Source organism: Heterodontus francisci, chromosome 6, assembly GCF_036365525.1.
Source record: "Heterodontus francisci isolate sHetFra1 chromosome 6, sHetFra1.hap1, whole genome shotgun sequence".
Taxonomy (NCBI): Eukaryota; Metazoa; Chordata; class Chondrichthyes; order Heterodontiformes; family Heterodontidae; genus Heterodontus; species Heterodontus francisci.
In genome coordinates, this window is record NC_090376.1 from 129,789,899 (window position 1) to 129,802,886 (window position 12,988).

Here is a 12,988-nt window from a genome sequence, read left to right on the forward strand (position 1 = left end):
AATTTAGTCTATTGTCCTCCTTATTTTTAGGCCTTGAGGAGGTGACAACTTCTTCCCAGGTTTCACTGAGTGCTGTGAAGTAGTGAATGCTAGACCTCATCTAATTTACTCACTGTAAGCAGATAGGTGGGGTAGAGGAAGGAAGGATAGTATACTTGTCTTTCAATGGCATAACTAAGTTCACGAAGCAAGCAAGTATGAACATAGGGCACGTACAGAAAAATAAGTTACCTCTCGACATTGGATCTTAAGGAGCAAAGATTTGAGCTCAGCAGTTCTGGAACCATGTCAATTCTCTATTGCAGAATAAAAATATCAGTATTATTGATATTGTGTCATCCTCTTTCTTGTACTGAAATAAAACAATACATCCCCTAGAGCTACAAACTTCACCAATGAAACAACATGAAAATATGGCTTTTACCTGCATAACTCAAAAAAGTCAATACAATTACGCCTGCATTATCATCTTTAATGCTTATAACATAATGATGGTTATGTACAAACCAAGTCCAATTTTAAAAAAGTGCATTTCAAAATTATTTTGATTAAAATTAGAATAGGAGGATCCTTACCTTGTCGCAAAGATATACTGTGGTCCCTCGATTTGCTGACTCCTGATCCAGAGCATTACCAGGGCGGATGAAATGGCTCACATCGGCTATATGTACTCCAACCTGTTTTGAACATTCATAGATGATATTATTATTCCCAAAGTACTCAGACAATATCTCAAATCAGATTCAAATTGAAGAATAGAATAAAATGACCACTTATAATCAAAAATAGGGTTGTAGTTCTAGGGAAGTACAACCTCTGAATGTTACCAAAATTAGAACATTTTATGCTTTAAAGTTTAACATATGAACATTTTAGTAAACGTAAATTAACTAGTACTAGAAGAACTCAAAATTATCTCATCTGGAGCATTAAAAACAAAATAACCCTCAGCAGTCCAGTTGTTTTCCCAACATTACTCAGTGAACTGTTTTGCTACATCCCACCATTCCAAAATTATTCTATTAACAGAGGTAGAAACAAATTAAATTCAATCAGTATTCTGATTTGTTAATGTTTAAACTTTCCAATTTAACAAGTGGTTCCAATTTTTCATTGGTGTGATCAGCAATACACAAACAAACTATTTCATTGGTCAGTTCTGATAAAGATGGCACCCAAAATATTAACCTCACTTTCGCTTTCTGAAGCCAGTGAACACAATAGTTTTAATAAAAACAGTTTTCTGCACAAATTATTTCTTATTTCAATATTTGCATTGCATTTCCACATCGACTGGAATTGAAGATAGCCAGCTGTTAATGTTAAGTGGTTCAGTCAACCTGCTAAACTGTGCTCAATTCAAAGGTACAAGGGAATTAGTTATTTCTTAAAACAAATACGTGGCACAAAGATGATTCTAGAACATAAAGTTACATGATGCCAATACCAGATGGAACTGGGAGTTCTAAATACCTCTTCATTACATCTTTCAATTTCTTGACTTCAAGTTTTTATTTCCAACTTTGTTCTTTTTAATCCAATTTCTTCCTTTTCAAGTATTTTTGTAGCATTCCCTTCCTTCTGTTATCACTTCATTACTTTCCCTCACAACACATTGATTTTCAAGATAACAATAATGAAAACAAATCTGTTCAAGAAAGATTTCTCTAACAAAATCATATGGATCGGGGCTACAGCAGACTGTAGCTGGGATAAGCTCCAAATGGAGTGGTACCCAGGAGAGCCCAAGACTGCCATTGCAACCACAGATGAAAGGTACAGATGCGGAGGAAACACTCAGGAAAATCAAAAGCTACAATTCTAATCTACTAGGAACTGCATGATTGGAGGCAAGCATGGGAACATGGGGTAATCTAAAAATGATGGACAGAATGGGTGGCCAAGGACTGAATTTAAGCATAACGGCCCATTAATAAGGAAATCTAACCTAAATATCTGTCTAAAGTCAGAAATCACCACCAACATATCCTTCGTGCTAAATTTGTATGATGCCAAGTTTGACCTGGAGAGGCATAATCAACCAAATCCCAAGTAATGCAACAATCCTGTTCTGATACTAAAATTTCTCATCTTCAAAACTACATCTAATTCCATCATGATGATACTGAATAAAAATGCTGTTAAATGATATTTTATAAAATGAACAGCTGGTCTTAAGTGTCTTGTTGCTTGAAAGAAGGTAAAATATTGTTTGAGGTTTCCACTCCCGATCATGGTTGTCTGACCCCCGCTGGAACAATAGGTGATTAGGCTTTGTGTGAGGAGAGATCTGGCTCAGATGTGATGGGCTCCTATCCTCAGGTAACTCACTAGCACTCAGTGTCCAATCTGACACAAAAAGAATGGACACCTGGTTGAGGTGCTAGATGACCAAAAGCATTTGTGGGACCATATTCAAACATGAATTGCTGCCTTCTACAGCACTGTGAACAGAAAACAATTTGTAGGGGAATGCAACCTTTCTTTTGAAAAGTAAAAATGCTTAACTGGAAAATTTTTACACATCAGAATATACCTAGAGCTGTTCAATAAACAGTCTGCAGCGCTGAAAGGTTAAAGAATAGAAAGAAGCAATTAGAAGCCAGTGAAGTAAATATGACCCCTCCATGGCCAACTAGAAATAACATCCTTCCACTATCTAAGCAGATGTAACACTGAATTACAAAAGTAATTCAATCAATCTAATTTCATAAGTTTAATCGGAAGTACTTCAGCAACAGAGAGAAAAATAATTGGTGTTTCAAGGAAATGCGTCTTGTAGTATTATGCAGTCATAACATTGATTATAATTATATGTTTTGTTTGTAGTGATATGGTAGTTCTTTATGTTATTTCTTGTATACTGGCCATCTCCTGTTATGTTGCTCATGCTAGATAGGAAGATATGTTGTATAAGGTCAGGAGTAATATAACATGTACTGTAAAATGTAATGTAATATTACTGAAGTGAATTACTAAAGTGTATCCTTTAAAAGGCTATAATTCAATTACTGTTAAATAAACACTGAGAGTCGATTTAGAATTTTATTCGTGTTTAGGCTGTAGTTCATAAACCTGGCTTTTTTTATTAAAGGGTTATTCCCAAGATAAGTTAAAAGTCTGCAGATATTCTGACTTTGCCATTTCTGTTGCTGGAAAGTGTCTCTACATCGCAAATGACTGCCTTTGTTTCATATCTTTTTAAAAAAACATACAAATTGTAATCTGTTAGCTGAGGGTAATGAAATTAAATTGTACGCTAAACATATCCACTTTATCACATTAACTAGATGATTTCCAACGGGTCAAAGGAAACACTGTTTCATAACATGAGGGGTGTTGTGCCATATAATGCACAACTTGCAGGGAAACCAATGTATTTTGACTGAATGAGTCAAATTACATTTTTATTACATGGCACCCATAGTATTTTTAAATGGCATTTTGGGGACGGAGTTTCATGAAACTGTCCATTTTTCTTCTCCTGTATAAATCTTCAGACCTCATTGCTGACCCGTTCTTGCTCTTCCACCCCAACTGCCAGCCAATTTGCTGTAGTACCAAACTGACAAGCTGCAGTGGAGTACCTACCTACTGGATGCCTGTAGCTTACGGATAAAATATTTTTAAAAAGAGGCCCGAACCTAAAAATGATTTTGGCCTTCCAAAAGTGGCCTTGGGTGGGTGCCCCACCAATATCGTATTCATTTTGGGCCCAACTTAAATGGCTCCTTAAGGTGCATGACAGCAGAATGGGGGCATACAGATTAGTCAAGTATAGTAGAAAACAGTAGGGGCCCTGGTGTTTGTTTGTACTGACGGTGATGATCCTGGGAACAGCTTTGAGTGCAGATGTTGTGAAATATCTAACTACTTTTATAACAGTTTTACATTACAAACTTCATTTTGAGCCTTTAAATGGTAAGGCTGAAGGAAATAAAATGGCAGATAATTGTTTTTTCTGTTTTTTAAAAAAAATAATTTAATTGGCTCATCTTCAACTAATAAGTTTGCATATCACTGAATTACATTTAATACATTTTAGTATCATCCAATTAATTGCAAGAAATTTGGATGTTATTAAGTTTTGCCAAATATGATGCTCACAGCACAGGAAGTGTACTCAGAGGTACCATTTTAATAGAAGGTAGGTAAGGTAGCTAGGCAACCTATTCCAGGTTGGTGCTCTAAAACTGATACAAACCAGATAATTTAAAGAAAGCTGTTACTACAATCTTTTCCTCTGGCTCAATCTAAATTTCTGTTCCAAGTCAAAAAGAGGCACTCTTACTCAAGCTTGTAAGCAGATTCAAATTCAATATTTTACCTCCAGATTTCCATTTTCTAACTCTCGACAATGCAGAGCATCATCAATATCAGTGCATCCAGGAGGGTCCACACTGCAAATATAGAGATGTCTTAGATCCATCCTCTCTTTCAAGTCCTGCAATAGTATAGAACAGTAACTTAATTGATGGATTATATGCGTTATGTCTGCTAAGATTCATGTTATTTTTCAATGTTTCTTTAAAAACAAGTACCGCAAACTACACATACACACACAAACTTCACTGTTAAAGTCTGATGAATTTAGTGAAATTAATCTAAGATGACAACTTCAAGAAGTCTTTAAATCTTCGAAATTGTGCCAAAAATTGTAACACAATTCCAGCCAGCTATAATCTTACGAAACACCTACAAGATGATCAGTGCTGGAAATATGTAGAAGGTGCATCAGCACTTGTAACTAGAAAATACAGGTTAATGTTTTGGTTCAAAAACAAGAAATGCTGGATTCACTCAGCAGGTCTGGCAGCATCTGTGGAAAGAGAAGCAGAGTTAACGTTTCGGGTCAGTGACCCTTCTTCGGAACTGACAAATATTAGAAAAGTCACAGATTATAAACAAGTGAGGTGGGGGTTGGGCAAGAGATAACAAAGGAGAAGGTGCAGATTGGACCAGGCCACATAGCTGACCAAAAGGTCATGGAGCAAAGGCAAACAATATGTTAATGGTGTTTTGAAAGACAAAGCATTAGTACAGATTAGGTGTGAATATACTGAATATTGAACAGCAGCAAGTGCAAACCTGAAGAAAAACAACCTGAAAAAAAGGTTTTGGTTATCTGCCCTTCATGCAAACTGAAAGCTAGAAGATAAAGTCAGCAGTTTATTGATTTTACATAACAGAAGGTGTTTTGGCGGGGGGTCACCAGGAGAAGATACTATGTGAATGTACAAACATGTTATAGCTTTGGTTATAATGCAATGACCTAGGAGACGAAAAGTGGTGGGCTTGTTCCCCACACGATGGTCCAGCGACCTAAACACTACTTTCATGTGACACGTCAATTTCATTAAATTTAGTGATTTATTTCCCGCTCGTGATTTGATCCCAACATACTCAAGAGGCGCAACAGAGTACATGACTACTTTGCTGAACACGTTCTTTCTGAAGAGTCAACCTGCCCTGCTTGTGGCATGCCACTTTATTTCATCACCCATTCTCACTCTTGGCCTTTCCATTTTTGGCCTCCTATACTGCCTCAACCAAGCTCACTAAAGAACAGCATTTTAGCTATTTCGTGGGAACCCTCTAATCCTTTTCATCTGAACAATGACTTTAATAACTTCCAACCTTAGGTATCGCTTTTACTTTCTTGATAATGCACAGTGGGTGCTTGTCATGTCTGTTGGCATCTGCGGCAAGAGAAGGCAGGTTGATACCTTTGTTGTGGGCCTTGGCCTCTGTTCAGTTATTACTGTGCTATGTGTTCTATTACGACCGACTGCTCCAGTCAAAGCCCCCAATCAAAATATACGATTCTGATTGTGGTGGGAGAAACGCACTGTTAATTCAATCCCATCGCTCCACAGATCACCTAACATATCATTTAAAACTTTCCAAATTAAATAAAGACCCAGCCAAATTACACCATCTATTAACCCCTTGAATGAGGCTAACCAAACCAGGTGTCTTTAAATCAACAAATTAACTCTTTAATTAGAAGAACTAAATTCTTAAACACTATGAAGATATAAACAACATTTAAAATAGAAAAAAAGAGTCCTTGCAAATTTACAGTCCAGTTTTGCTTGAAGTCCTCACAGAATGTTGCTTGAAGTCCTCACAGCCATCCAATGGGGAAAAAAGGTTCTTCCACAATAGAACAGTCTGTAGTCAAATTCCAGCAGTACGTGATGCTTTCCTTCTCCAGCGAATTTCAACAATTAACGACTTGCAAACACATTCGATAGAATCAATCTGACTTTAGAGTTTTTTTGAGGGATAAAAGATTGTCACAGTCTAACCTCCCTTCCTTCAGTTTAAATTACAAGAGATCTGTGTTTTGGCTTGACTTTTTTTTAAGAATTTTGAGAGATAATAATTCAACAAACTAAATTTCTCTTCCTCTCAGTTTAAATGGTTGAGAGCTCTTTTTTTCAGGTGCTAACATCAGCTGTCTATGTCTGTGTGTCTGTTAGAACAAACGGTCTTCAACTAAAAAGCCAGTTCAAAATTGAATTGTAACAAACATATTGCTTGATACTCATTCCCAGTGGCTGTTTCCATGGTATCGGGAATGCACCCTTTAAATCAGTCTCCAAATGGTTGTATCCAACGGCAACCGAAAATGCACCTTTCTATAACTCCTGAGGCTTGCTGGTTCTTAAAGCAACACTGATCCTTTGCAAGCCTTAAAGGCAAATCGCATACTCCCTGGAGAAAAAAACTACAGGACCATGACAGTTCCTTATGTTGCTTTCCTTCCAAGCTTCCTGTATCTCTGTTCTACCCTATCAACACTTTTATTCTTTTCATGTCTGTTTTATATCTTGGCACATTCTATACCACTTTTTACCTTTTTCAAATAAAACCTGTTTCAGAAATCACCTATTGCCTTACTCTTATTCCCCAGCTTTGTTTCACTCAGCTAGATTTTAAACCGTTTGCTTTAACTTCTAGCTTCCAGTTCTGTCAAAGAGTTGATAACCTGAAACATTAAAACAAAAGCAAAATACTGTGGATTCTAGGAATCTGAAATACAAACAGAAAATGTAGGAAATATTCAGCATGTCAGCCAGCATCTGTGGACACAGAAACTGCCTGTTTCTTTCATTTATGTAAGACAGTAATTGTGCAATTTTTATTGTTTACAGTGCGACATAACAGGGCACTCCAGGAGCAGTTATAACTCTTGGGAATTGAAACTGATCTTTTTTGTTAAACCTAATTTTTGAATACTTCTGAATTATTTAAAAGTTAACTTTAAAAAAAGTGCAGGATTTTCACACATTCTAATCTTAGTGCTTATAATCTGTTGTACTAAATCCAATATAGACAAGGGGCAGAATTTTCACTGACCCAACCCACAGGGAGCAGAAAGTCTGGGGAAATCCCACAGTTCCAAATTCCACCACCCCAACACTATAGAGTTTTCACAGCTTAACAGTTATCTTTAAACACTTTAACAGCTTAATGAACAGCTGGGCCTTCAGTCAGACGGGGAGCTGGTCCCTGACTACAGCAGCAGCAGTAAGTTGGCGCCAGGACTGGGTTTTCATTGGGGTGGTGTAAACGGAGGGAGCTCCTGATCCCAGAGGGGAAGTCAGTTCTTCAGAGGGAAGGCCTCATGGTTGGGGAGAGGGGAAATTGGGGAAAATTGGAGGCCTGGGCAGGTGGAGAGGGGAAGGAATCAGAGGTCAGGGTGGGGGGACATTGTGGAACCTCCTCAGGCAGGCACCTGGAACCAGGAGGTCAATGTGAAGGCACTTACCACCTGTGTTCCTCACCTTGAGAAAGCTGCCAAGTTCCCCAAGGCTCAGGAAACCTGGCCAACAACAGTTAAAGGTCAAAAGCTGCTTGAAAAAGAGACTCCCGGTATCATTATCATATTTAAAGCTGAAACCCACTTCCTTGAATCAGGTTGGCTGCCGGCCCACCTTCCAGCTTCAGTTAAAGCTGGAAATGGATGGGTTTGGGACAGGAAGATGATTTTTTCTGGCTTTAACATAGCACCTGACATAAACCTGCCTATTTTTTTCAGTTAAAATTTCCCCCAAGGCATTCAGTGGAAAAGTACATTAGAATTCAACACAGTTTTAAATGCAATGATTGTTGTTTTGGTCCTGGTTGCATTGACCTGTGCCTGAATTGGCCAATGATCACAACTATGAAAGCTTTTTAAACTAGCTAAAATGTCAAGAAAAATTCTCACTTCTTTATCTGAATTTGTACCGTAGTGGGATGAAAGAATGTCTTTCCAAACAATGTAAAGGTACAGTAACATATGAAAATTGTGGTGCTTTACACTTCAACACCCTCTCTAGACTGAATGAATAGAGGCTGAGATTTACTACACCTGTTCTGTGATTAGCCATGGCATCTTGGGCAGAAAACTAAGAACAGCCTGTGAAAAAGGCTGATGTGGGACATCGTGCTCCAGCAGAAGAACTTCAGTTTCTGTTTCTTTATCTCCAGCATTTCCTAGACTTCTGACAAAGTGGCCCTGTACAAATCCAAACACAGCACATTCATTTCTGGTTATATTTTGTTGCCTATTTTCCCTTTCTTTCTTGAGATCATTGAGTCTCTTTGGCATATGATTCCAGCAGCATCACCCACCCTCTAAGAAAGGGGGTGAAATTAGAATACTTACTAAACACATGGGAAAAAGTTAGGTTCTATGCATGCAGGTATAATGATTTCTTTTAACAGCCTACTAAGTCATAATATTTACTGCCAAACAACCTCTCTGGCACTGAAATTTTAATTTTACAAATGTGGAGTCTCATTTTTTCAGAATTTAATTGGTGTTGGAGTTTTTTTTTTAAAGAACTTTTTTCTGTTTGTCTTTTATCTCACAATCCCATCTTCCTTTACTTCCCTGTATTTCACTTTCTGTACATGATTTAAATCTAATTTATACTTCCTGGTTTAAACTATGCATGGCTCAGTGAGGATTCTTCAATCTGATTGGTTGAAGAGCCACACTGTTTTCCTGCCCTGCTCACTGATGCCACAGATGCCCTGTACAGGACACAATGCTGGATCAGACATCCAATGACAGTGAGTCTCCACTCAAAAGCCTGCAAAAGCGTTGCGGGCAGCTGCCTGCATAGTAAACGGTGAACGCTGACCACAAAGTCCAGGCATAAGGTTTCTCTCCTAAACCAGCTGAAACTATCTATGCTGTTGCTTTTTTTAAACACAGTTACATTATTCAATCTTTTTTTCTTCTCTTACACCCAAATCAACTCAAATTCAAGTTGTGTTTTGGGAACGAGGTAGAAAAGAGAATACTCTAGACATTCTACCACTAAACTGATTTTCCAAGATCTGGAGGGCAAAAGTTAATGAATTATGCACATTGGCCATGTTATTTACCAATAATCAATTATGAATTGTTTTAACGAACTTGCAATGATTACACTGTAGTTGTTGATCTTTTATTAAGGAAGTCATCAGGCACCAACAGCTGTTATTTGTCTGCAATAGCTGTTGTCAGCATGAAATAAAAACAGAAAACAGACACTCGTACATCTTATTTAAAATGACAGGTGCCTTTGAGTAATTTATGATAATCTTCAAACTCTGATGAAAGTTCTTGAGTTTCCTATTCAAATTTTATGTTGTCTGAACACTTTTGTTTGCAAGCTCTCCCAGGCAAACTAAACAAGCAAGTTTAACTGAAGTACTTACATTGGGATAGCGAGAATTTCTGGGCCAACCATCAATTACAACAATTATTCTCTGGTTCTCAAGTGCAGAGGACTGTCGCGTTTCTATTCGAATCCTAGGAATCCTGCGGTCTGCTGGTGTGAATAAGTGTCTTGTTGACTTGAAATACAAATAGAAATACAGGTAGTGGTGATACAAATTTCCAATTTTGAATCATTTATTACATTACTTAAAGAAAAGTAATATCACTCTCCAACTGTAAGCCCACCTCCTGAATTTGTGACTTTGAAATCATGCCACAGTACGATCTCCAGTTCCTTTTAATTACCCCAACTACTTTACCAGTCGGCTTTGAAAATTTTTTCTTCGTAGCGTTCTTCAGCTTAAAGAGAAAATAAAAATTTTACAACAGCATGTTATCAACTTTTATAAATGCATTCTTGATCTGAACAACTTGATAACAGTTGAATCAAATTTCCTGATTTTAAATCTTTTCATGTATAACAATTTTTAATGCAGATGAACGCTTTCTTCAATTTAACTAAACAAAAGCATGTAATTTCTACTATATAAATAAAAAAGCTATCACATAAAATAAAGTATAGAAGCTACGCAGCAAGATTACAAGTATTTAAATCTGATCTTAAAAAGTACAAGTCAGTATCATGTGCACAACAAATTACATGCCAATTGCTTTGTAATTAATGGCAACACCCAGCCAAATAGATACTGCACTCAATTTCTCCCACCCCTTTTAAGTCTCTTCAATATGTAGGTTTGTACCTACAAAATCAATCCTTTGACATTTTAAAGGTGCATAGACTCGCTACTCCCCCCGGCTTCCTTACCCTGCCCTAAACCTGTAGCGGTCAGCAAGATAACTCTTGTAGTTCCCATGAAGATCATGTCTATTTCATTTACTTTCAGATACTGGAATAGAAAGTTTGGTAAAAGCAATTTAAATTTCTTACTATGCCATCCACATTCCAGCCTGCACAATGAGTGGTTTTATTTCTGACAAGTTATGAAAGCATTGCAGTAAAGCACACAGCATTAGAACTCTTACAAGGCCTTCTTTCGCATCCTCGTCGTCAGCCTCAACTTGTCCCTCATCCTGAAGTACTACAGCTGATGGTGCCACCCACATCTCTTTGGACAGCAATTCCACCGCTACTACATCCTCATGTACAGCTCGATTGAGATTCTTCAGCCCCTGTATAAGGATCTGTAAAATCACAAAAACAAATCCAATTTTCATTTATATTAACAAAGCTTCTGAAAAATACTTTTTACAATTTCCAATTAACTTGGACAAAAAAATCCAATAAATTTACAAAGGAAGTGTGCAATGCATTATATGTCTATTTAATTTTATAGTATTATTGATACTACAAATGATTTTTTTCATTGATGCAAAAGAAAACCTAGCAGGAATACTTACAGTACAAAGTACACTGCCACATATATTATTTACAAAACCAGCTGAGATGTTTATTGTGACGTCTAAAGGATAGATTATATAATGAGGCCCACTATGAACTGCTATCAAGTGCCTCCCCTACCCCCAGCAGAGCTCATACGCTGTTCTCCGTAATAGAGATTCTCTCCAAGTAACTGCTTGCTATTCCACTGCATTCAACAGGACATTCTTTCCCATCAGTTGAGGTCTGTCCTTCTCTCCATGCGATTTGTTTTTTGTTATTATCTCCTCACTAATCTCAACCAGATATCTAACCTCCCTTTTTCACTCTGCTTAAAGACTCATTTCTCTTTCTCTCCTACTCAAATGTACCTTTCACTCTTGCTCCCATGTGCCTCACCCTCTTACTGCCCATCCCAACAAAGTGTAATCGGATGTTGCTCGTCCCTCACCTCATTCCCTTCCACCTCCGGTCTCTCTCTCTCTCTACAGCTCCTCATTAACCTTCCTCTACAACAATTTGTCTCTCATGTATTCCTGCCCAATTCCCTGACAGTGTTGTTAAAACTGAAGTCAGTTTATCTATTACACACTGGCTTCTTTAGTTATTTCCTTCACCCTCTCCTCTACTTTTCCCCTGTTCCATTACTGTTCACCTTTCCTTATTGGCTTTTTTTCATTCTCACATTTCAATATTTGTTTCTCCAACACTTTCTGCCTCCAATTCCTGAAGCATTTGCACTGTCACGTGGGAAGACTGTAAGGGAAGGACTGGACCATGGTATAAAATCTAGTCGTCAGGAAGTGCAGGATATAGTAGCTCCAGGAGGTGATGCTCTTAGGCATTGTAATCCTGAGCATCAAGGTTAATTGGCAGGCAAATTCCATCAGATGAACTCATGAATATGCTATGGCTGGGAGAGGAGATGAAGAGATGGTCATGCAATGGCTTCAGAGTTGCTTTGCTAAAGAAAGCTGGTTAATGAGAATTACAGGCCGGAATTGTATGCCACCCCAATGAGCCGGATGGTAGTGGGGGGGTGGCGTAAAATGGAGCGGAAGGCTCCGGGAGGCTTTCCCGACCCACTCCCGCCTGGGTCCCCCCTTTACGTAGGGCGGGGGGGTGGGGTGAAATTCGGCCCGCCCACCCCAGGCCAATTAAGGCCCTTAGGTGGCCTCTTAAGGGCCTTTGCCCGACTCCGAGCAGATTTTACGCATTGCAAGCGGGTGCCCTGCAGCCGGGAAAAGCCGCCTGTGAAAACCAGGCGGCTGCCATCGTCCGGAGGTTGGGGGGGGGGGGAGAAAAGAGTGCCTGCTCATCGGGCACAAGGTGCCCGATGGAGGGCTGCCCCCGCTACCCCAACCAGCCCTGGCACCCAACACGCTCCCCCACCCCCGCACTTTCTCCCAACTGACCACCCTTGCCTCACTGGGGCTCGACCGATTACCCCCGGTGAGAAAACTAAAACTTACCTTTCCTCCCCGCTCCCTGACATCTTTTCTTGACGCTGGCCTGTAGTCCCAGCAGTGGCCACCGCTCCCAGTGGCACTGCCGGGACTAAGAGCTGCCGGCCCGCTGATTGGCTGGCAGCTCAAGGAGGCGGGACGTCATCCCTCAAGTGGGTGGAAGACCTGCCTTGGGACAATTAAAGCCTGGGGACCCATAAAATATGGAACGGATCCCCAGCAAGACAGAAGCAGGTTCGCCACCGACCTTTACATCGGAGGCCGGCTCCCATTCGCCCACAGTAAAATTCCAGCCACAGTCCATGACAGACAAATTAAATATAAACTCCATCCCTAATAGAGTCTATTGTTCTGCTTGTGCAATTGGGTGAAGCAGTGGAGGGGGTTAAGTTCATTATTAAGTTGTGATTTCATTTTTTA

General features: G+C 39.1%; 1 protein-coding gene across 2 annotated transcripts in view; it reads right to left on the reverse strand.

The window, feature by feature from the left end:
- Positions 1-12,988, reverse strand: part of dis3 (DIS3 exosome endoribonuclease and 3'-5' exoribonuclease) — a 41,809-nt gene that overhangs the window by 12,643 nt on the left and 16,178 nt on the right. For both annotated transcript variants that reach the window (XM_068034291.1, XM_068034290.1), the window contains 7 exons: positions 10,748-10,906; positions 9,950-10,063; positions 9,703-9,840; positions 8,363-8,509; positions 4,328-4,444; positions 576-677; positions 232-296 (listed from right to left, as the gene is read on the reverse strand). In XM_068034291.1, the coding sequence (XP_067890392.1) occupies positions 232-296; positions 576-677; positions 4,328-4,444; positions 8,363-8,509; positions 9,703-9,840; positions 9,950-10,063; positions 10,748-10,906 (842 nt within the window). The remainder of the gene's footprint in view (positions 1-231; positions 297-575; positions 678-4,327; positions 4,445-8,362; positions 8,510-9,702; positions 9,841-9,949; positions 10,064-10,747; positions 10,907-12,988) is intronic.